The sequence below is a fragment of the Oncorhynchus tshawytscha genome, linkage group LG05 (assembly GCF_018296145.1).
Source record: "Oncorhynchus tshawytscha isolate Ot180627B linkage group LG05, Otsh_v2.0, whole genome shotgun sequence".
NCBI classification, from domain to species: domain Eukaryota; kingdom Metazoa; phylum Chordata; class Actinopteri; order Salmoniformes; family Salmonidae; genus Oncorhynchus; species Oncorhynchus tshawytscha.
This window is the reverse complement of record NC_056433.1, coordinates 61402137-61427064: the sequence shown is the minus strand read 5'-3', so window position 1 is coordinate 61427064 and position 24928 is coordinate 61402137. Positions and strand designations below refer to the sequence as shown.

The window sequence follows — 24928 nt, the reverse complement described above, 5'->3', positions numbered from 1 at the left end:
TCCTCTGACACCGCCTGATATAGAGGTCCTGGATGGCAGGCAGCTTATGTACTGGGCCGTACACACTAGCCTCTGCAGTGCCTTGCGGTCAGAGGCTGTGCAATTGCCGTACCAGGCAGTGATGCCACCAGTCAGGATGCTCTCGATGTTGCAGCTGTAGAACCTTCTGAGGATCTCAGGACCCATGCTAAATCTTTTTAGTTTCCTGAGGGGGAATAGGCTTTGTCGTGCCCAATTCACGACTGTCTTGGTGTGTTTTGACCATTCTAGTTTGTTGTTGATGTGGACACCAAGGAACTTGAAGCTCTCAAACTGCTCCACTACAGCCCCAATTAGAGGTACTGTATTAGAGGTACTGTACATTATAGGAGATAAGATGTCACCACATTGAATGGAAATTAGACACAATATACATAAAATACATAAAATATATTTTCAGATTAAAAACATATTCTCAATATGAACCATGACCTTTCACTGAAGACCCTCACATTTAAATCCAATGATACACTTACCAATATTTTTCCAGATTTTAAATTTTTATGGACCAGATTCCTTAAATGTAACCTATGAGGTGCCTGGGCACTTTAATGCACTCCGATAGTCATCCACTCATGGATTCAGCGAAATCCCAGGGGCATAGAATGAGTGAGGCTGATTGACAACTGTAATGGTCTTGGAACATATATATTATCAAGACGAGCGTAACCATGAGATCACGTTGAGGATCGCTGTAATTCACAGGGCCATAACGTCCCACTCTGCAGTGTATTCCCTCTTTCCTCCACGGAACGTATATCAGAGAACATAATTTGCTCGCCACATACCTAGCTACTCCTGCAATTGGAATGAAGGGCCAGCCAATGTTTTCTAATAGCTTGGCTGTGTCTCCTTCTTGAGCTCAATGGCTCATTATATCATAATAGATGATTAATGTAATGACTGGGAAAAGACTCCTACTGCACCTAACACATTTATCCTCCTCCTGTCCATCCAGACAGGGACTCTTGACTGTTTCTCTGAGGATATGCAACTAGGAACATTAGGGGTATCCCCTCATAGCACTGGAAATGGGCTAGTGTAGGAGGTACATGCAGTACATGCTTTTTAGAGTGGGATGAGACTGAGAGGGAGTACTGTACCTGAGGCAGCAGGCATGGCCAGAGGAGTACAGGGACTTCCCAGTCCCACAGACTGGATGTTGAGCAGCCTTTTGGCTAGGGAGGCCGAGATTGGCTGGACCAGCAGAGACGTCAGGTTGGGCCACTCCTCCCTGTAACTCCCCACTGCAATGAATAACACAGGAACACTGGCTTAGGATCTGTTCTGGCTGTATGAGCTTCACACTCATAAACCTCCCCCTACACTGACAAGGTCAGTCTGTTGGAAAGGTCTTGGGCGGGTCACCTAAGTGTTGTTTTTTGACCACCTTTGTCGAAGTAGTAAAACAAATATTGTTGTGATTTATTTCTTCTTTAAAAAAAAAATTGGGGGTGGATTTTTTTGGGGGCGTGTAAACTTAAATGACTAAGCATATCCAGTACCAGTCAAAGGTTTGGACACACCTACTCATTCAAGGGTTTTTCTTTATTTTTCTTATTTTCTACATTGTAGTATAATAGTGAAGACATCAAAACTATGAAATAACACAAATGAAATCATGTAGTAACCAAAAAACTGTTAAATAAATCTAAATATATGTTATATTTTAGATTCTTCAAAGTAACCGCCCTTTGCCTTGATGATAGCTTTACACACTCTTGGAATTCTCTCAACCAGCTTTTATGAGTAACGCTTTTCCAACAGTCTTGAAGGAGTTCCCACATATGCTGAGCACTTGTTGGCTGCTTTTCCTTCACTCTGCGGTCCAACTCATCCCAAACCATTTCAATTAGGTTGAGGTCGGGTGATTGTGGAGGCCAGGTAATCTGATGCAGCATTCCATCACTCTCCTTGGTCAAATAGCCCTTACACAGCCTGGAGATGTGTTTTGGGTCATTGTCCTGTTGAAAAACAAATGGTAGCCCCACTAAGCACAAACCCGATGGGAATGGTGTATCGCTGCAGAATGCTGTAGTAGCCATGCTGGTTAAGTGTGCCTTGAATTCTAAATAAATCACAGACAGTGTCACCAGCAAAGCACCCCCACACCATCACACCTCCTCCTCCATGCTTCACGGTGGGAGCCACACATGCGGAGATCATCCGTTCATCTACTCTGCGTCACACAAAGACATGGCGGTTGGAACCAAAAATCGAACATTTGGACTCATCAGAACAAAGGACAGATTTCCACTCGTCAAATGTCCATTGCTCGTGATTCTTGGCCCAAGCAAGTCTCTTCTTATTATTGGTGTCCTTTAGTAGTGGTTTCTTTGCAGCAGTTATTTTGACCATGAAGGCCTGATTCATGCAGTCTTCTCTGAACAATTGATGTTGAGATGTATGTTACTTGAACTCTGTGAAGCAGTTATTTGGGCTGCAATTTATGAGTTGCAGTTAACTCTAATGAACTTATCCTCTGCAGCAGAGGTAACTCTGGGTCTTCCTTTCCTGTGGCGTTCCTCATGAGAGCGAGTTTCTTCATAGCGCTTGATGCTTTTTGCGACTGCACTTGAAGAAACTTTCAAGGTTCTTGAAATGTTCAGAATTGACTGATCTTCATGTCTTAAAGTAATGATGGACTGTCATTTCTCTTTGCTTTTTTAAAGTAATGATGGACTGTCATTTCTCTTTGCTTCTTTGAGCTGTCCTTGTGATAATATGGACTTGGTCTTTTACCAGATAGGGCTATCTTCTGTACACCACCCCTACCTTGTCACAACACAACTGATTGGCTCAAAAGCATTAAATTAACTTTTAACATGGCCCACCTGTTGAATGTAATGCATTCAAGGTGACTACATCATGAAGCTGGTTGAGAGAATGCCAACAGTGTGCAAAGCTGTCATCAAAGAAAAGCGTGGCAACTTTGAAGAATCTCAAATATAAAATATATTTTGATTTGTTTAACACGTTTTACATGATTCCATATGTTTTATTTAATCGTTTTGATGTCTTCACTATTATTCTACATTGTAGAAAATAGTAACAAATAAATAAAAACCCTTGAACGAGTAGCTGTGTCCAAACTTTTGACTGTATAAAGTATATAGAAAAGATAATGAACTCATATATTTTAAAATAAGATAATCTTTGATAACTATCACCAAAATAAAAGCTAGACATTCCAGGAGAATCTAAAATTCAAAAAATTATGCATTTAATAGTATTTTTGTCATGGCATGCGCCCTATCGATTTGTTTTATAATGTTTGAGTCACTCCAATAACATAAAAACATGGCACAAGCCATGGATAAATGTGTATAATTGCAGGAAATGAGCTTTAAATCTCTCTCTCTCTCTCTCTCTCTCTCTCTCTCTCTCTCTCTCTCTCTCTCTCAAAGCCCTCCACCTCTGATTGGGGCTTGCAGGTGACCCGCTAATAGGCTGGTGGATTTTAAGTTGGAAGTAATGGTTTCTGCAAACCAATGGGGATTTAGATGGGCGAAATGCTCCATTGATTCAGCCTCATTAAAACAGGCAAACTGTGAGCCTAATCCTGCTTTAGTAACAAATTTATTTTGCAGGGTTATATTTTCCACTGCCAGCGCCCGGCTGGGGTGACAGCAACAGTCACACTCGAATAACAATGTAGCAAACTGGCCTCTTCAACTCCACACTATTCCTGCCGTTTGTGTTTTCAATCCATAATGTTTCTCTCAAACAAAATATAATTATTTGAACAGTTATCTGAATGGAATTAAAATTTCTCCCTCTGCATTATCTCTGAAGAGTTGACTCATTGACGGTCACAATGCTAGATAATGAGTTGGTCTCTCAATGGAACAGCAGGACAGACTTCAAGGTTACCTGCAGTGTGATGTGATTATTCTTGCTAATTACAACTTTAACATCTGAATCTGAATATTAACAAATGGTGATTTGAGTCTATTTGTGCCCTTAAAACTGACATATCCTATTTGGTCAGGAAGAGTGACTTATGGGCACTTGAGAACAAGATTCACTATCAATCATTAAATATGATAATTTGATTTTTGGCTCTCTGAGGCCATGGCTGAGCTCAATTGAAAAGTTTGGACTCACTATAAAATCAAATATAAAATCAAATCAAGTTCATTGGTACACATACACAGGTTAGCCGATGTTATAGAGGGTGCAGCGAGTTGCGTGTGTTACTAGCTCTAAGACTGCAGTTAAAATGTCAAAGAAGTTCACAAATAATAATCAAAAACAATAAAACAAGAAATCACGAATGCCAGTTAGCAACGCAAATAACACTGTATCAGTAATCCAAATGCAATCTATGTGTACATAAACCAAAAATATATAGTGAGAATGATATGTACAGCAGTAGATATATTAGCTATGTCAAGAATACAGTATAAAAATAAGAATCCAGTGTAGAAATATTCGGTGTGTATCAACAGTGTAACAGAAATTGAATGTACAGTAGTAGATATATTAGAATGAGCTATATGACGAATACAGTATATGAATACACAGTGTGAAAAACAGTATAAAAGATGTATATTGTAAGGGGTGCGAACTGGCAGCAGAGAAGTCAGACGCAGGAAAGAAATAACTGTGTTTCCAAAGGCGCAGTTTATTAACAAAACCCACCGGAAAACAGAATAATAAAATAAATGGGTAAATAACCTGACGCACACCAGGACAGACACAAGCACTTACAACAAACAATCACCGACAAGGACATGAAGGGGAACAGAGGGTTAAATACACACCAGGACAGACACAAGCACTTACAACAAACAATCACCGACAAGGACATGAAGGGAAACAGAGGGTTAAATACACAACATGTAATTGATGGGATTGGAACCAGGTGTGATGGAAGACAAGACAAAACCAAAGGAAAAGGAAAAGAGGATCAGCGATGGCTGGAGAATAGACCACCGAACGCCGCCCAAACAAGGAGAGAGACCAACTTCGGCGGAAGTCGTGACATATATACTGTAATGATTCTACAGAATATGCAGTGAGCTACAAAAGTATTGGGACAGTGACACATCATTTGTTGTTTTGGATCTGTACTCACCCACTTTCGATTTGAACTGTTAAATGTACTATCAGTGCAGACGGTCAGCTTTAATTTGAGGGTATTGAGGGTAACACTTTTTGTACATAGTCCCCCCATTTTAGGGGACCAAAAGAACTGGGACAAATTCCCTTACAGTGCATTCGGAAAGTGTTGACTTTTCTACGTCTTGTTACATTACAGACTTATTCTAAAATGCATTAAATGAATGTTTTAATTGCTCAGGGAGGTGACCAAGAACCTGATGGTCATCCTGACAGAGCTCCAGGGTTCCTTTGTGGAGATGGGAGGATCTGCAGAGAAGAATAGGAGAAACTCCCCAAGTACAGGTGTGCCAAGCTTGTAGCGTCATACCCAAGAATACTGAAGGCTGTAATCGCTGCCAAAGGTGCTTCAACAAAGTACTAAGTAAAGTGTCTGAATACTTACGTAAATGTGATGTTTCATTTTTCATTTTTTTGTGAGAAAAAAATCAACTGTTTTTGCTTTGTCATTATGGGGTATTGTGTAGATTGTCAAGGAAAAAAACGATTTAATCAATTTAAGAATAAGGCTGTAACGTAACAAAATGTTTTAAAAAAGTCAAGCGGTCTGAATACTTCCCGAATGCACTGTCCATGTGTATTAAAGTTGTAAAAGTTTAGTGTTTGGTCCCATATTACTAGCATGCAATGACTACATCAACCTTGTGACTCCACACACTTGTTGGACGCATTTACTGTTTGTTTTGGTTGTGTTTCAGATTATTTTGGAGTCACTTTTATTGTAAATAATGATGAGTGAGAAATATCATACCCCCAAGATGCGAACATCTCACCATTACAATAACAGGGGAGGTTAGCATTTTTGGGGTGTATGATATTTGTGCGTCTGTAATTTTAATTCACGATCAATTCAGGACTACCCGTATTCATGGTAGCATCCACACTAATGTGGACGTGTTGCAGCATTGCTGTGTGTGTGTGTGTGTGTGTGTGTTTGTGTGTGTTTGTGAGTATGGCCGTATGCATGTGTGTGTGTATATGTGTGTACTGAGTCTGCATGTGTATGAGCTGTGTGTGTGTGAGTCTACCTTTATTTCTTACTACAGAAGTACTACTACTTGCTACAGGGAATGGCGTGATGGCTGTTCAACAATTTGATGGCCTGGAGATAGCAGCTCTTTTTCAGTCTTTCGGTCCCAGCTTTTGATGCACCTGTTCTGTCTTTTTCTGCTAGATGGTAGCAGAGTGAAAAGACTGTGACTAAGTTGGCTGAGGTCCTTGATGATCTTGTTGGCCTTCCTTTGACACAGAGTGCTGTAAGTTTCCTTGAGGGCAGGCAGCATGCCCCTGGTGACTGTGGCAAGGAAGTAAGTCAACTGTGGCACGCCCCAAGCCAGCCTGCAGTAAGGAAACGTACGGTGGGAGCCAGGCTTCTCTCTTCCCTCCTATAGCAATCGTTTATTATCTCATTTGGGCTTTGGCTCTCACACTGCTCTAGAAGCAATCTCACCAATAGGAATGATTAATGGTCCAGGTGAAAAATATATACAGTATCTCTCTTCCTGCCATGTTGAGACGTGCACCGCATGCAACGGTTACAGGATCCATGTTGCACTAATCTTTCAGCTGTGAGAGAAGCCCTTTAGTTTTCCTTGGCTTTTTTTCAGCAGCGTTTTCTGGAGAAAGGTGCTCTATTTTTAAAGAGTGAATAGTACCAAATATTTAGACAGGAAGTTTTGTACACAGAAAGAGAAAGATAAGACAAACGAAGAGAATGGGGTGGGAGGTAGCCTAGTGGTTAATTGCATTGGACCAATAACCGAAAGTTCGTATGCTCGAATCCCCAAGCCGATTATGTGAAATGTGCCCTTGAGTACCTTGAGTAAGGTACGTAACCCTAATTGCTCCTGTAAGTCGCTCTGGATAAGAGTGTCTGCTAATTGACTCAAATGTAAAATGAGATAAGAAAGGCAGTCATGTTAGTACATACTCATTCTTAGCATTTCATCAACACAGGGTTGTAAAGAGGATAAAGAACTTTCAGTAGATCATGTAACTAGTGGCTAGCCAATTTAGACAATACTTTTGTGCTTTGCTCAAAATTGAAACAATATTCATTAAACATCATACTAACATTACTTAGGTGTTCGATCTTTTTCAATCCATAATTAACTAGCAGCCTATCAATATTTTGCTCTGCATTTCAGAAGACTGTAACCCATGATCAACCTGTACATATTGTTAACTGTGCCTCCAACAAACCCCACAAGGCCCTTGCATCGGGTAGTCAATCCATTCTCTTTTGAATCCTGTGAGGATGTCAGTTGTGCATCACACCCTCTGATCTCCATCAGTATCACGAGCAAGAGCAGAGTGGCTGTATTGATCCAACCACAAGACTGAGGGAATGGAGCTGAGATCACTGGGTACATTTCTACTTTACAACAGGATGACTTCCCAAGGCAGACAAGCAGACCAAACACACTTACACATCCATACCTGATACACTGTCGGCTAGCTGCTGTCAGTACTAGCCCTGAGAAACAGAACCTACAGCTCTATTGGGTAAGCTGGTGTGTGGATTTCTCATTTGCACTTCCAAGGCATGAGATATTGTGGTACATGGTTGTGCAGAATAATTGAATGAATTACATATTGCATTACATACCGTATGTCCAATTCCACTGTAGAAAAATCATACGAAATGCAGTTATGTGGCAAAATAAATAAAATAAACATAGACATTATGTGATGATTTATTCTTGGAATGGGCTCTAGGACCTCTATATAATAATTACACCAGGAGCTCGGTATGTGTAGCCATGCCTCATCTGTAAAACGCTTGGATAGTTTGGTTGGTTATTGGTGAGGCCCGCCTGCATCTCCACTTCATTACATGTGAAATCAATACTAAGTGGCTATTGACAGTGGCTGGTCTTCCTGGTGTGGACGTGTGGCTTTATTGATACCAATGGTGCTACATTCACCCCTCTGTCACAACTACTGCAAGGCACTGTATGAAATAATAATATGCACTGCATGACTTGTAAACCAAATTCTATATTACAGTATGTAATATCAAACTGTACAATACTGTACCACACAAGGCAATTGCATTGTGTATTGGGTTTTGCGTTATGATCTTCTAGGGATAGACTACAAATGAGGTGCATGAGTTGTTTCAACTTTTGGGTTGTTCAGATCTAATGTAATTAAGACCTAATGCAATCTATTGCACAGATTATAAGCACAACAAACTGTTTCCTACTTGTTTACAATGTTTGACATTTTCTTTATTCCCAAGAGGTTTGCTTTCCTACTGTAAGCCTAACTAAGCAGAATTATTTCCAAATAAGCAGGTAGCAAAGGTCTGGAATTAATTTGCATGAACACAATCCTTATTTTATGGAAATTGTTCTGTGGCCTTTGGTTTTCAGATCTGTTTTCCATTCCAGCTCACATTTTCAGTCAAAGTGTATTTCATGTGTTCTGTATCTTTGATATGGAGGGGTGGAGCATCCTTCATTCATTATTATCAACAGTTTGATTCCCATGTTTATAGCTGACACATTACATTACATTACAAAAAATGCATAATATAGGATGCTTAAGAACCCTCTTCATGAAACCCATCTGCTTGAGGCTCATGTAAGACATATGCCATGTCCGAATACCCGTACTTCTAAATAGTAAGTATTTTGGGTATGCGAAAATAAGACTTTTTATTGTTTGTCGAGGAGTAGACCGACTCAAAGAATACTATAAAAGAATGTCTTCTTTAGGACGGCAAGCCTTTATTCATTAGTACAGCATACTTCAGCATACGGAAACGTATTATTCTCAAATCAGTAAGCTATCACACTTTTTTTAATAAACTTTAAACCAGGTGAGGCCCAAAGAGCTCCCCCCTCAGCTGACTTACCAGATTGATACTTGATTGGTTAATACAGAACAAGTGCATGTGCGTGCTGCAAAAACATGAATGATGTTGAACAGAGGCGAAAACAAGATTGCAGGTGTCTGGGAATGTCTGGAAGCGATACATTTCAGAAAGAAGCAATCAAATAATCATCTTGGGAAGCAAGTGAAGGAATGTGTGAGTGGTATTTTATCTCAGTGGGAAAAAAAACACCAGTCATTTTACCGGCCATCTATCTTTCCCCCACCCCTCATGTCTCTAATTACACTTTTCCTCCTTCATTTTCTAGTCTGAACCTTACAGTAATAAGTTGGGACAAAATATTAAACAAATATGTGTTTAAGACATCATCAGCTTGGTTATTAGTTGATCATTAAAGGTCCATAGTTAATAACTCCCCAATTAATACCGATCGTTGTTAGTACAGTATATGATCGTGCCATGTACAGACTCTAGTAGAAGCCTACACACATTTTGCTGAACCCTTCAATGTGAAATTTCTAAAATGTAGGATGCATCAAATGCCATGATGTCATACTCATTTTGGCTTTTCATCTAGTAGAATTTGCTACACACTACTTAAGAAGATAATCATCTTTCGAGAACCACGTGTGCAATTGCGCATCAGATGAGGCATTCACCGTATGGATGAGCTTAGTATGTTGATATCTCTTACTTACTGCAACACATTTTGGACATGGCCATATTCTTCTTCTCTTTCTTTCCAGTCTCTCTCAATACACTTTCTCATGAATATACTATGCAGTCTCAATACCTCTTGAGCATTTCATGAATACAACAGAAATACTGTGCTCAATCTAAATGTATTCCTCATAAAAGTCTACATGGACAGTTGTCCTATTCTGGCCCTCCATGTATCTAAGTGATAACATACAGAGACCAGAATATATTTGTAAAACATACAGAAAGACCACAGCAGTAACATACTTCAGGATTGAGACAATGGTCAGACAGAGTAGAGTATTAATAAGCTGTAGATGAGGTTGACTAGTGTGTAGGTCAAACTCACATAACCATCTCTCCAAAGGTGTTCACTAAAGCAAGGACTACTCCAGCGGGGATCAATACTGCCAACAACCTCTACGATAAACCAAACAGTAATGAAAGATGCCTCATCAATGCCAGGGCCCTTAATGTCAATTAATAGTCTCAGAATCCTTGCAAGTGGCAACATTAAAATGTGATGAAATAAGTACATTGCCCAAAATTCAGACAGATGTTGTCAGTGAGCATTTTGACAATTTAAAGATGTACATCTGTGCACGTGTTCATTAGCCTTATGAAAATAAGAGGACGACAGGGAAAAGGATTTAACCTTGGCCCTTGCCTCAGTACCTGTGTGTCTCTAAAGTGGAAAGACAGCCCAGCGCACAGGAAACACACAGGCTCATTAGCCACATGCCAAACAAGTACACACTTTAAAAACCCCACTTACTGGCCATTCACTGTGATGAAGGCAGAATGAGATCCTAACAGTCCCTGTAAAGAAATGGGCAGAATACATCAGAGCCCCAGGAGTGATCGAAGCAGAGAGAAAGACTGCATTTAAATGTGTCAGAAGGGGGGTTAGAAGACCCTCCTTTTGGTCACAGAGACAACATTTTGCTGTTTTAAAGTTAGTTTCCTGCAATTCTACACATTTGTCAGAGGGCTGCGAGTAGAATTTCTGTTTCACAGCTAATGTCCTGCAATTACAGTTGTGTCCAAAAGTTTTGAGAATGACACAAATATGAATTTTCACAAAGTCTGCTGCCTCAGTTTGTATGATGGCAATTTGCATGTACTCCAGAATGGTATGAAGAGTAATCAGATGAATTGCAATTAATTGCAAAGTCCCTCTTTGCCATGCAACCAACCATTCAGTCCATGCAAATGAACTGAATAAAAAAAAACATTTCCACTGCATTTCAGCCCTGCCACAAAAGGACCAGCTGACATCATGTCAGTGATTCTCTCGTTAACACAGGTGTGAGTGTTGATGAGGACAAGGCTGGAGATCACTCTGTCATGCTGATTGAGTTCAAATAACAGACTGGAAGCTTCAAAAGGAGGGTGGTGCTTGGGATCATTGTTCTTCCTCTGTCAACCATGGTCACCTGCAAGGAAACACGTGCCGTCATCATTGCTTTGCACAAAAAGGGCTTCACAGACAAGGATATTGCTGCCAGTAAGATTGCACCTAAATCAACCATTTATCGAATCATCAAGATCTTCAAGGAGAGCGGTTCAATTGTTGTGATGAAGGCTTCAGGGCGCCCAAGAAAGTCCAGCAAGCGCCAGGACCATCTCCTAAAGTTGATTCAGCTGCGGGATCAGGGCACCACCAGTACAGAGCTTGCTCAGGAATGGCAGCAGGCAGGTGTGAGTGCCTCCACATCTGACAAAAATATCTAAAGACACTGAAGCAGCAAACTTTGTGGAAATTAATATTTGTGTCATTCTCAAAACTTTTGGCCATGACTATATACACATTCTTCCTAGGTCTGAGATAATTTTTTGTTTTAAAGCTAATTTCCTGCATCTCTACACAGTTTGCCATATGGCTTATGCCTTGTTCTTATGCTGAGTGACTCAAACATTATAACAAAATCAATATGGGCTCCATGCCATGACATTTTTGGAATTTCAAAGTCTCTCTGACTGTCTAGTTTTTATTTTGTAGATATTAGTTCTCAAAGATGATTTTATTTAAGTTTGTGTGTGTGTGTGTTTTGTGTGTGTGTATGTCTATGTGGGTGTATGTATATGATTGGGTGCATGTGTGTTAAGGTGCGGAGAATCAGAGCAGGTGCTTGTAGAAAGAAACTGGTTCTGAGCCTGTTGGTATCAGACCTCATGCTCTGAAACCGTCTGCCCAACGTTAAGGGAGAGAACAGCTCGTGGCTTGGTTGTGTGAGGTCCTTGACGATGCTGTGGGCCTTCCTCAGTTTTCGAGTAGATGTCCTGAATGGATGGGAGCACAGTTCCAGTGATGTGCAGGGCCATCTAAACCACCCACTGGAGGGCCTTGCGGTCATGGACGGAGAAATTCCCTTACCAGGCAGTGATGCAACCAGCTCTTGATGGTGCAGCGGTAGTATATGGAGATGGGGTGGCATGTTGAATTTAATCAGCCTCTGTTGTGCCCTCTTGACAAGAGTGGTGGTGTTGTTGGTCAATGTCAATTCCTTGGTGAACTGGACACAGAGGAACATAAAACTGCCAACTTTCTCTACTGCAGTCCCGTTAATGTGGATTGGGGATTGTTCCCTCCTCTGCTTCCTGAAGTTAACAATCAACTAATTTGCTTTACTGATGTTGAGGGAGAGGTTGTTGTCCTGGCACAACAATGCCAGTTCACTTTCCACCTCCCTACAGGTTGACTTGTCATTGTTGGTTGTCAGGCCTACAACTGTGGTGTCGTCCAAAGCCACACAGTTGTGGGTGAGCAGAGAGTACAGCAGGGGCTGAGGATACACCCCTGGGGGGCCCCTGTGTTAAGAGTCAGTGTATAGGAGGTGTTGTTGCCAATTATCACAGCCTGTGCTCTGTCTATCAGGAAGTCCAGGATCCAGTTGCAGAAAGTGCTGTCCAGACCCAGGACTCTGAGCTTGGTGTCGAATAACGTTGAATGCTGAACTTTAGTCAATGAATAGCATTCTCACGTAGGTGTTCCTCTTGTTGAGATGTGTTATTGCCATGTGAATAGCGATGGAAATTGAATATTCAATGGATCTATTCGAGCAGCAGGCAACTTGGAGTGGGTCCAGTGTGCTTGGCATGCAGGCATTGATGTGGGCCATGACCAGCATCTCGAAGCACTTCATGATGCCCGGGGTAAATGCGACAGAGCGATAGTCATTTGGGCATGTCACCTTGTTTTTCTTGGGCACTGGGATGATGGTGGTCTCCTTGAAGCAGGTGGGGACTACAGCCTGGGAAAGGCTGAAGATGTCCGAGAAGACACCCGCCAGCTGGTAGGCACACACTCTGAGGACAAAGCCAGGGATGCCATCTGGGCCGGCGGCTTTTGAGTATTCACTCTTTACAGAGAATTCTTACTGGCTAATCAAATTGAATCTTATTTGATACATGCTTTGTAAACAACAGGTGAGGACTAACAGTGAATAACTTACATCCGGGTCATTTTCCAAAAATGCAGTTAAAGATTTAAAAAATATATATTACAGCGACACAAGGAATAAATACACAGTGTATAACGAATAACAATAACATGGCTATATACTGGAAGTAAAAGTACCGAGTCAATGTGCAGGGGTACGAGGTAATTGAGGTAGCTATGTACATATAGGTAGGAGTAAAGTGACTAGGCAACAGGATGGATAATAGACAGTAGCAGCAGTATACAGCTGAAGTCAGAAGTTTACATACAACCTTAGCCAAATACATTTAAACTCAGTTTTTCATGATTCCTGACATTTAATCCAAGTAAAAATTCCCTGTCTTAGGTCAGTTAGGATCAACACTTTATTTTAGGAATGTGAAATGTCAGAATAATAGTAGAGATAACGATTTATTTCAGCTTTTATTTCTTTCATCACATTCCCAGTGGGTCAGAAATGTACATACACTCAATTAGTATTTGGTAGCATTGCCTTTACATTGTTTAACTTGGGTCAAACGTTTCGGGCAGCATTCCACAAGCTTCCCACAATAGGTTGAGTGAATTTGGTCCCATTCCTCCTGACAGAGCTGGTGTAACTGAGTCAGGTTTGTAGGCCTCACTGCTCGCACACGCTCTTTCAGTTCTGACCACAAATCTTCTATAGGATTGAGGTCAGGGCTTTGTGATGGCCACTCCAATACCTTGACTTTGTTGTCCTTAAGCCATTTTACCACAACTTTGAACGTCTGCTTGGGGTCATTTGGAAGACCCATTTGCAACCAAGCTTTAACTTCCTGACTGATGTCTTGAGATGTTGCCTCAATATATCCACATAATTTTCCTCCTGCAGCAAAGCACCCCCACAACATAATGCTGCCACCCCCGTGCTTCATGGATGGGATGGTGTTCTATTTTTGATTCATCAGAACCAGAGGACATTTCTCCAAAAAGTACGATCTTTGTCCCCATGTGCAGTTGCAAACCGTAGTCTGGCTTTTTTTTATGGCGGTTTTGGAGTGGTTTCTTCCTTGCTGAGCGGCCTTTCAGCTTTCAGCACTTTTCGCACCAAAGTACATTTATCTCTAGGAGACAGAACGCGTCTCCGTCCTGAGCGGTATGACGGCTACGTGGTCCTATGGTGTTTACACTTGTGTACTATTGTTTGTTCAGATGAACGTGGTACCTTCAGGCATTTAGAAATTGCTCCCAAGGATGAACCAGACTTGTGGAGGTCTACAATTGTTTTTCTGAGGTCTTGGCTGATTTCTTTTGATTTTCCCATGATGTCTAGAAAGAGGTAATGAGTTTGAAGGTAGGGCTTGGAATACATCCACAGGTACACCTCCAATCGACTCAAATTATGTCACTTAGACTATCAGAAGTTTCTAAAGCCATTACATCATTTTCTGGAGTTTTCCAATCTTTTTAAAGGCACAGGTGTCAGAGCTGGGCATCCCCACTCATCCCCTTTCCATTCCCATGGAAGTTAGGGCGCTGGATGTGCGCTCTGTAGACAGAGTCACCCACATTACTACTACTATCAACCTGCAAGTGTCAGGGATCCACAGTGAGTCTATGCAGTTCATGCTCATTAAGTCCCCTCAAGTTCCCGTGGTATTGGGGTTTTCTTGGCTCCAGCAACACAATCCCCTTATCAACTGGACTGCTGGTGCTATCATGGGCTGGGACCCGTTCTGCCACGGCCATTGCATAAAGTCGGCGCAGCCTGCCCCAGGACGTCTTCCTGTGGGCTCGGAAGAAGCTCCGGACCTCTCCGCCGTACCAGGACCTCCGGGAGGTTTTCAGCAAGGCCCGGGTAACTTCGCTTCCTCCACATCAACCCTATGACTGTGAGATTGACCTTCTTCCAGGGAACTACACCACCCCGGGGACAGCTGTATTCACTGTTGAGTCCAGAGACCCAGGCTATGGAGATGTACATCGAAGACTCGCTGGCTTCAGGGTGTATCTGTCCTTCTGCCTCCCTACCGGCGCAGGGTTCTTCCTTGTGTAGAAGAGGGACAAAACCCTGAACCCGTGCATTGACTACCATTTGAGCCACTCCAGGGGACCACCATTTTCTCTAAGTTGGACCTGCAGAAAGCCTACCATCTGGTGCGGATACGGGAAGGTGAAGAGTGGTAGACAGCCTTCAACACTGCTAGCGGACACTATGAATACCTAGTGATGGCATTCGGTCAGACCAACACTCCTGCTGTGTTCCAGGTCCTGGTTTTCGTCACGGTTCTGGAAGGTTTTCGTCCCGGTTCTGCACACTCATTGGGTTGTCGGCCAGCCTGTTCTCCGGGTTTCAACTGCAGTTTAACGGCCAGTTGGAGCGAGCTAATCAGGACCTGGAGACGACTCTTCGTTGCCTCGTCTCTGCCAACCCCACCACCTGGAGCCAGCAACTTGTGTGGGTAGAATGCCACGCAACACCTTCCTGCTCAGCCACTGGTCTCTCGCCTTTTGAGTGTTCGATGGGTTATCAGCCACTGGTCTTCTCTCAGCAAGAGGAAGAGTTCAACATAGCCTCGGCCCAGATGTTCATCCGCCACTGTCGCCATACCTAGAAGAGAGCCCGGTCTGCTCTTCTCAAGACCACCTCCAGGTATCAACTACAAGCGGACCACCACCGAACCCCGGCTCCTCATTATCATCTCAGGCAGAGGGTATGGCTGTCCACTCGGGATCTGTCCCTCCTGGTGGAATCCCGCAAACTTTCGTTTTATCGTCCCTTTCCCCATCTCTAAGATCTTTAGACCCTCTGCCGTTCGTCTTCTGTTGCCCCGCACCCTCCGTGTACATCCCCATTTTCATGTATCAAGGATTAAACCTCTGTCTCACAGCCCTCTGTCTCCTCTTTCCAGGTGGCGTCCACTCCCCACTACTCTTACCAGAAGCCGCCGTTCAATACAGAAAACGGGAAAGACGTCTGGTTGAATAAACAAAGACACAACATTCCCTGATGTCGCTCTGCGATTGAAGCTCATTTATTTTCCAGCGATTGGACATAAACCATCATGATACAAGGAAAAGGAGGCTGTGTAGCTGGTCTTTTTAGCCTAGCTTGGAGTCCCCCTTTCGTCCTCTTCTTGTCGGTTGTAGGAAATGATTGCACGAACATTCTGAGCAAACAAAGTCATAATTAACGCAAACTTAACAATAAAAAATAAAAACGTTGAGCAGAAACCAAAAAGACACACACCCTTCTCAGCACCACCATCTTAGACTGTGAAAGGGTGTGTGTGTGTGTGTGTGTGTGTGTGTATCATTTGTTTCACCTGCATTTTTATCTGCTGATCTCCTAAATAAAGCAAGGTGCAGTGTGGGAATGATATCCAGAGCAACACAATAGCATGATATCATTCACAATAGGATAATACCACTCAAAAACAAACAAAACCCTGTGATTTAAATGGGGTAATAAAGCTTCCATTTGGGAGGTGCTATAACTAGGGCTGCACGGTTTACTTTATTGTACTATATACCGTTATCAATGCATGGAACGGTTTAGGTTTTTACTTTACCTTCTATGACTGTATTTCAGTGTTTGGTTTGTTTGATATAGGTAACATCTAATTATGGTCCCCTGGAAAACACTTATCAACATTTTGTTTCCAACCCTGTCACATGAACTCCTCCCTGGATCTTTCAGTCGTTGTCATGTCAAAGTGACAGCTATTATACTCTAACTATAGAATTACAATAATCATTCTATTTCCATGATTCCAACAGTTCACCAAGTGTTTTGATCTAAATCGCAAGTCAAATTGCAAACAATATGTGACCCGTTTCAGGAAACTAGGCGTATGTCGCTGGTCACTACTTCACAGAAGAGCCGTTTGAAAGTAAACTTTTTTTTAATCAAAATGCATTTTTTGTGTGGCAGAAATGCCTTCTCAAACATGGGAACTTTCATGTGCCTTAATAACAAACTTGTATGTCATCTGTAAATACGACTACAATTGTTTAATTACAAGCCTAGTTGGTTTAGCCACAGAAAATGACAGCAACCTTCCCGCTAGCCATGATTGGCTGAGATAATGAGTGGGCTGGACATGCCAAGAGATGAGTTCGGATTGGTCTGCCATATAGCATGCTTCTGTCTATTTGAGCTGGTTAGTATGTGTAGCAAATCCAGTCTAATGCAGCTTTTTTATATGTATATATTGCTTAGTAGAACTGCATAAGTGTTGCTCTCCACTTTCTGGAGGACCAAGTTTTGAAATCAGTGGAATTAGAGTATGATAGCTAAGGAGATGGTGAAAACACCTGTCTCCAGATTACATCTTCAAACTAAGGGCAACCATGGCATTCGACAGGAGACGTGTCCATCCATGATGTAGATAGTCTAGCTAGCTACATTTTCAGATATGACACATTTCTAATTTTTGACAAAGTCTTTTCATTTCAAGTTAAAGTGTACTGTTAGCTAGCTAACTAACGTTTGCTGGCTGCCTCGCTAGCTAACGTTACGCTATGATCTTATTATTCATATCTCAGAGCCATTTGCTTGACTAGTTATAGCCTAATGTTAGCTAGCTAACATTGAACCTGGTTGGTTAGCTATCTGCAGATTCATGCAGGATAGTAAAATCAGGAGTTGGGATTATGGTTCATTGTTTACCTAGCTAGCTAGCTAGCTATATGTCTTAACACAATACTCTAGTCTGAGAGTGGCAGAGTGCAGAATAACCAATGAATATACGAATGCTCAACACCTGTTGAATATGGCCGGTGTCAGTAAACCTCCGGCAAAAAAGCATAAATAAATTGTTGCCAGCAGCACAGTTACAGTCACCAACGCTCTGGAAAACATGAAAACAGCCCAACCAGCTCTGCTAGGGTGAGTAATGTTCAGTGAGCTGTTCTCTCATTTGAGTCTGGAAGTAGCTAGCAAGGTAGCCAATGTTAGCCAGTTAGCTTGGGTGCTTGACTGCCGTTGTGAGGTCAGAATGTTCAGATCTACCCTACTCCTCGGGCCAGAGCATCTGGTAAGCGCTCTGAACGCCCCGAGAGCGAAATGCTCTGAATTTACGAACTGACAATCTAACAGCACGGTTGCAGTCACCAATGCTCTGGATAACATAACAGCCTAACTAGCTCTGCTAGGGCGAGTAATTTTTTTGAATCTGGAAGTAGCTAGCTAGGTAGCTTGGGTGCTTGACTGCTGTTAGTACAGAACACTCGGATCAACCGTTAAAGAGATGGGTTGGGCTAAAGCTTGGGTGTAGACAAAGAAGGGCTCGCCAGTAGTAGTACCAAAACATTCAAAGCAAAATGACTTTCCCACTGTTCCTCAACTGTAGTGTATAATATACCATTTTGTAGCTCTGAGTCTCTACTTTTATCCAACGTAAAAAACACCATTTCCAATTTTGCTACATAAGACCGATTTGAGTCGGTCAGTCACATATTTGGTTTTAAATTAGGCTTATATTGTTTGCCCATATTGTGCAGCCCTACGCGGCAGTGTGGAAATGACCTCAATTGATTGCAGGAAATATTTTTGGTTAAAGTTTTATTGAACAGTATAAAACAATCAGAATAGAGAACACCCCATTGACATCACTTGTTGTATGTGTTGCCACCCCAGGGTCATGCACTACTCATAAAGCAAATGTAAAACCTTTATTATTCAGCCAATGATGTAAGTGTCTTTAGTTCTAGTTATTCATCACATCTTTCATAATATTACATTAGAGTTATTAAAAAGTATACTGAATGATCTCAATTGAACCCAAAACAAATCAGCAAAGAGCTGGAATGATAGCTAAAAAGAACAGCAGATGGACTGCTTCAAATAAGGGGGTGTTGGGCAGCTTAAAGAAAATGCTATCGCTATAAGTACAAAAGAGTTTTAGAGGTTGCTCTTTTTCATTTAGGTTCAAATTGTTACAAAGTCATTTTTCCTGTCTAATACTTAGTATATGCGCAGTATACACACCACATCCACAAACAAGGGTCCTTTAAGTTAAAGCTAAACTAGGTACTTAAACACCTCAGTGGTGACTCTCACATTCTGTGGCTCTTTTGGGACAGTTAAAATGCATTGTTTTTTAATGGACTTTTATTGTGTTTTGATGCACATATGATGCAATATAACCAAAGCTGGGGATTTGAGAATCCTCACTTAATGATGATGGCATTTTAATGATAGCTTAATGACACTCACCCCCCGCCCATGTACTCACTAGGGCACCAAAACACCAAAACATTACAAACGAATGCCTCTACTCACAGACATTAGACTTACTTTGGGACCAATGTCACAGAGATGGATAAGGTAAAATGCTTAAGATGCTATTTTGAGAGTTTGCTATAATTTTGTATCTGGGTATTTTGATAATATTGTGTTGTGCTTTTGATATTATCTGGTCAATATGTGGTACTGTATTTCTAAATTCCACTTAAATGAATTTAAACTTGACAAATCAAAGAAAGACCAACTGGTGAATGTCTCTTCTTATGATGTTAAAAATCAATTAAACTTTTATTGGTTGCGTACACAGTTTTGCAGATGTTATCGTAGGTGCAGCGAAATGCTTATGATTCTAGCTCCAACAATGCAGCAATATCTAGCAATACAATAACAATACACACATAATGCAAAAGTTTAAAAAAGGATAAGAAATTAAAGACATATCAGAACGAGGTTCATAACAAGGTTATGACCCATAATATGTGATTGGTCAATTTCTGGAGCCCTGTGAGAAATGTCCTAAAAGCTGATTGGAAGAAAGCAATACATGGTAAAGGTGGCATACACATTTACAAGATAAAAGCTAACCTAGCAATGATTTGAAAGATCAACTATGTTGAATTTATCATATAAACATTATAATAAAGAGGCCAACACACAAGTTCTTACTTTGTCTTCAGCGGAAATGTTAACATAAAGGAAGTTATTTCTGTCTAACATAACGGAAGTTATCTCTAGGGATATGATTGCATGTTCTCACTTGTTTCCCCCATCCAGTTATATTCCTCTGTCCCCTGACAACTCTCTGCAGAGCTTCAGGGCTTTTTCACAGTGTGGCTACAGTACAGTGTTAACATGTGTTGTTGGCCTTCCTGCCTCAGGGCTACACAACCTGAAGGTAGCTCTGCTATACACTATGCTCTTAAGCTTATCACCTACACACAGTGCACAAGGACCATTTGAAGAGGCAGGACACTTAGAACACCAGTTTTTGCCTCTAGTTTGCCTACTTAAATCAACCACTAGTCAGTCTGGTTGCTTCATTCCAATTCCATCTTCAGGCTGGAGTCAATTGTAAATCCCAAACCAACAACAGGGCATAATCTTCCCCACCTCAGATTTAGAGCAATAGATTTAGGACCAGAGGGGCTCTCAGAGAGTCACATCAAATTCATGTGGGGTAAAGTAATTCTGCATTTGCTGAGGCTAAACTATGGTAATGTCTCAGAGGAAAAACAGGGGCCAATGGCCAGGAGGGAGAATGGGGCAGTTTAATTAGAGAGAAGTGAAAATAAGTAAATAATTCATTAATATGGTTGCCTCTGATAGTTCCACCTCCAATCTTCATGTCCACAGGAGAAAGAGAACAGAAATGCCTGTGGTCAAGCTGCTGCTGTACAATGTATAGGAGTGTGTGTGTGTGTGTGTGTGTGTGTGTGTGTGTGTGTGTGTGTGTGTGTGTGTGTGTGTGTGTGTGTGTGTGTGTGTGTGTGGACTAAAAACAAACAAAATATAAATATAAACATGTGTATAGTATGTATAAACCTGAGTCAGTTAGACAGGGAATTTTTATTGGGATTTAATGTCAGGAATTATGAAAAATGGAGTTTAAATGTATTTGGCTAAGGTGTATGTAAACTTCCGACTTCAACTGTATATATATATATATATGTGTGTGTATATGTACACGTGTATATGTATATATGTGTATATGTGTATGTGCATATGTGTATATATATATATGTATTATTAAAAAATATATATATATTTCACCTTTATTTAACCAGGTAGGCAACTGCGACCTGGCCAAGATAAAGCAAAGCAGTTCGACACATTCAACAACACAGAGTTGTGTGTATATATATATCCCATTTATTGCCTTATATACACATATATACATATATATCCTATTTGGGTGTATGTATGTATGCATGTAAACTCAGCAAAAAAAGAAATATCCCTTTTTCAGTTGCCTGTCTTTCAAAGATAATTTGTAAAAATCTAAATACACAGTAATCTTTGGAGGGAGTTGAAAGTCCGTGTTGCCCAGAAACAGCCCCAAAACATCACTGCTCTAGAGGAGATCTACATGGAGGAATGGGCCAAAATACCAGCAACAGTGTGTGAAAACCTTGTGAAGACTTACAGAAAACGTTTGACCTCTGTCATTGCCAACAAAGGGTATATAACAAAGTATTGAGATAAACTTTTGTTATTGACCAAATACTTATTTTCCACCATAATTTGCAAATTAATTAATTTAAAATCCTACAATGTGATTTTCTGGATTTTTTCTCTCATTTTGTCTGTCATAGTTGAAGTGTACCTGTGATGAAAATTACAGGCCTCTCTCATCTTTTTAAGTGGGAGAACTTGGTGGCTGACTAAATACTTTTTTGCACCACTGTAACTTCACATATCTTCACTGTAAAGGGTTTAAACACTGTTTCCCATGCTTGTTCAATTAACCATCAACAATTAATGAACATGTGGAATGGTCATTAAGACACTAACAGTTTACAGACTGTAGGCAATTATGGTCACAGTTATGAAAACTTAGGACACAAAAGAGGCCTTTCTACTGACTCTGAAAAACACCCAAAGAAAGATGCCCAGGGTCCCTGCTCATCAGCATGAACTTGTCTTAGTTTTTGTTTCATTAAAAAGTGTGTTTCATTTTTTAAATAAAAATTTGCAAGTTTGAAGTTTACTGTTTTCTATATTATCTATTTCATACGTAAACATATGTTTCCCATTCCAATAAAGCTCCTTAAATTGAAATTGAATTGAGAGAAAGCGAGAGAGAATAAAGGGGAATATAAAGAGCTGGAGTAGGGGGCAAACACATTGAGAGAAGACATTGAGTTTGTTGCTCCCCTCCTTTGCATGGTAATGAGGTGAAGTTGTTCTAGCAGTAGTCAGCAGCACCTCAGAGTAAAATGAGGGTCAGTACACAGCCACTTGAGGGGAACAAATTCACAGCAGGGCGTTAGAGAAGCAGAAGGGGGCCTCAGCACTGTCTGACAGAGAGCAGAGTAGAGTATCCCCAGCCCTCCCCAGGCAGAGTGGATGAGAGGGGGATGAGAGGGTGGCAGAGTGGTGCGGTGCTCATGCCAAGGCTGAGAATAGTGGTGACCTTCTGGAGGCTTCTCTTTCTCCCTCTCATTAAATGCATAACAAGACACCCGCATGTGTGAAGAAATTCCGATTTTTTTATGCCTGTTGTGCTTTGTGAAACTGTCCAGAGCTGATCCACTTCCAAGATGTGGCTGAGCAGCATTACCTGGTGAACAGCGTATGTCTGCCTATTTCTGTCTGTCCCCCAGGGACAGACAGTCCAAAACAGCTGCTGCTCAAACCCCCTCTGGACACATCTCTAATACATACACAGCATGTGTGCCTTCTGTTACAGTAAACATCTTATTGAGATTAATTGAAAATTCACTGATATGCTCAATGTAATTTATTACCTTCTTTACCTTTGAAGCTTACATGCTAAGGGGCTTTTGTACTAATGGTGAGGTGATATCTTATAAATTAACATCAGTAAAAACAGGTGCCACATGGAGCTGTGTGTGTACAGTAGTTATCTTTACATTCATGTGCTGCATGTCAACATGTATGCTATTTTCTGCTGTATGCGTAGATGATCACAACCATGATTAATACCTAAACTGCTGCATGTATAACTCATGAGAGAGTGACTTGGGAAATGGAATGGAAATTAGATGGGAGCACAGCTGTAGAAAAGTTGATAGCTTGCATAGGCCTAGTTGTTGTGTGATAATGTGACAATACAAACATGGCAGCGGCCAGTGTCATTTCACTAACTTGCTTGTAGTCCTCAGATTCTTGACTGCATTGTTATTGAACTCAAACAGTGAGTCACCGGAGAAATCAAGCAGCATTTCCATAATGTGTTTGACTGAGCTCCACACCGCTATCCCAGGTAAAATATACACAGTGTGGTATTTGCTTGTCTATTAATCCCTATAAGCATCGTATGGTGGCTGTGGAAGAGAAGCCAATTTGAAGCTTGAATGCACATTCAATGCTCATTGGTTTAACACTGGAAAGGAGCTAAGAAAGGAAAGCTAGACACTGTGAACCAGGGATTGCCCTTAGGAAATATTATGTCCAGTGAAGGCCAGTGCAACCCCACATCCACTCTAGTGCATTTATGAGTCATAGACAAGTGTGCACACCCACACACACATACATTCATATCCATTGACAGGTTTCTAATGGCCATGACCTGTCACAGCAGCAGATACTGTAGATTTGAAGTTGTATTAGGTTGAGAAGGACTGGGAATGTCAGTGGAGTTCATGAATACTTTACACCTAAATCAAAACATTATCTTTGCGCTCCTAGGCAAAGCGCTGAAAATTACATATGGGATGAATTATCCAAAAACCAACATTGTGTGCACCTACTTTCAATTTGCTTCACAACTCCAACCATGTGAATGCTGTTTGGACATTTTGGGTGAACAAAAGGATATTTGGTGTTCACATATCCAACTATCCTCTGCATTAGATTCAGATATAAACCGTGGATAGAATAGTGTGAATCTGTGAACATATGCTATCCCATTTGAAAACTAATCCACTTATATCTGTAGGAGGCATTAATAAATCAAAGAGAAAGCTTTTAAAGCTTTAACCCCCATGCATTATGCAACTCAAACACATGCAAATGCACTGCTGTGACACTCCATTGTAAGCATTGTTTCATTAAAAAGGCAATTAGGCATAATGAAGCTCACAACCCACTTAAAAATAAAACTTCAAGAGGGTGTCCGACTGAATTTATATGGTCTCGCAATCACCTTGATGCAAGTAATAAACCATTCGCTTGGTGTGAGGTCCAGTTATCACTCAAAAGTAAATACTAATTTAAAGGCCCAATGCAGCCATTTTATCTCAGTATCAAAACATTTCTGGGTAGCAATTAAGTACCTTACTGTGATTATTTTCATTTAAATGGTCAAAAAGAAATAAAAATAGATTCTTAGTAAGAGCAATTTCTCAAGCAACAATTTTACAAGGATTGTCTGGGAGTGGTCTGAGTGGGGAGGGGAAAACTGAAAACTACCTGTTATTGGCAGAGGTTTGAAACTCTTTCTTTTTGGTCTATTAACTAGGCAGGCTAAAACTCCATCCCACCAAAACAGGCTGACATTTATTTTCAAACGGCTCTTACACTAAGATGGCATTATCATCATTTTTACAATTTCACAGTATTATTCCAACCTCATCATGCTCCCGAGTGGCGCAGCGGTCTAAGGCACTGCATCTCAGTTCTAAGAGGTGTCACTGTTGTCCCTGGTTTGAATCCAGGCTGCATCACATCTGGCTGTGATTGGGAGTCCTATAAGGCGGCGCACAATTGGCCCAGGTTTGGCCGGGGTAGACCGTCATTGTAAATAAGAATTTGTTCTTAAATGACTTGCCTAGTTAAATAAAAAAATAAAACGGAGGAAAATCATGTTTCTGACTGCACTGGGCCTTTGAAACTACAAATTGTCAATATGTTCTGCGGCTTATCATCCCAATCCTTGGCTGTAGTTAGT

General features: G+C 41.1%; 1 protein-coding gene across 1 annotated transcript in view; it reads right to left on the bottom strand.

Moving 5' to 3' along the window:
* The window catches only part of LOC112251038 (inactive N-acetylated-alpha-linked acidic dipeptidase-like protein 2), a 276294-nt gene that overhangs the window by 93951 nt on the left and 157415 nt on the right, over positions 1-24928 (bottom strand). The window contains exon 6 of the mRNA XM_024421688.2: positions 1143-1286. Within this exon, the coding sequence (XP_024277456.1) occupies positions 1143-1286 (144 nt within the window). The remainder of the gene's footprint in view (positions 1-1142; positions 1287-24928) is intronic.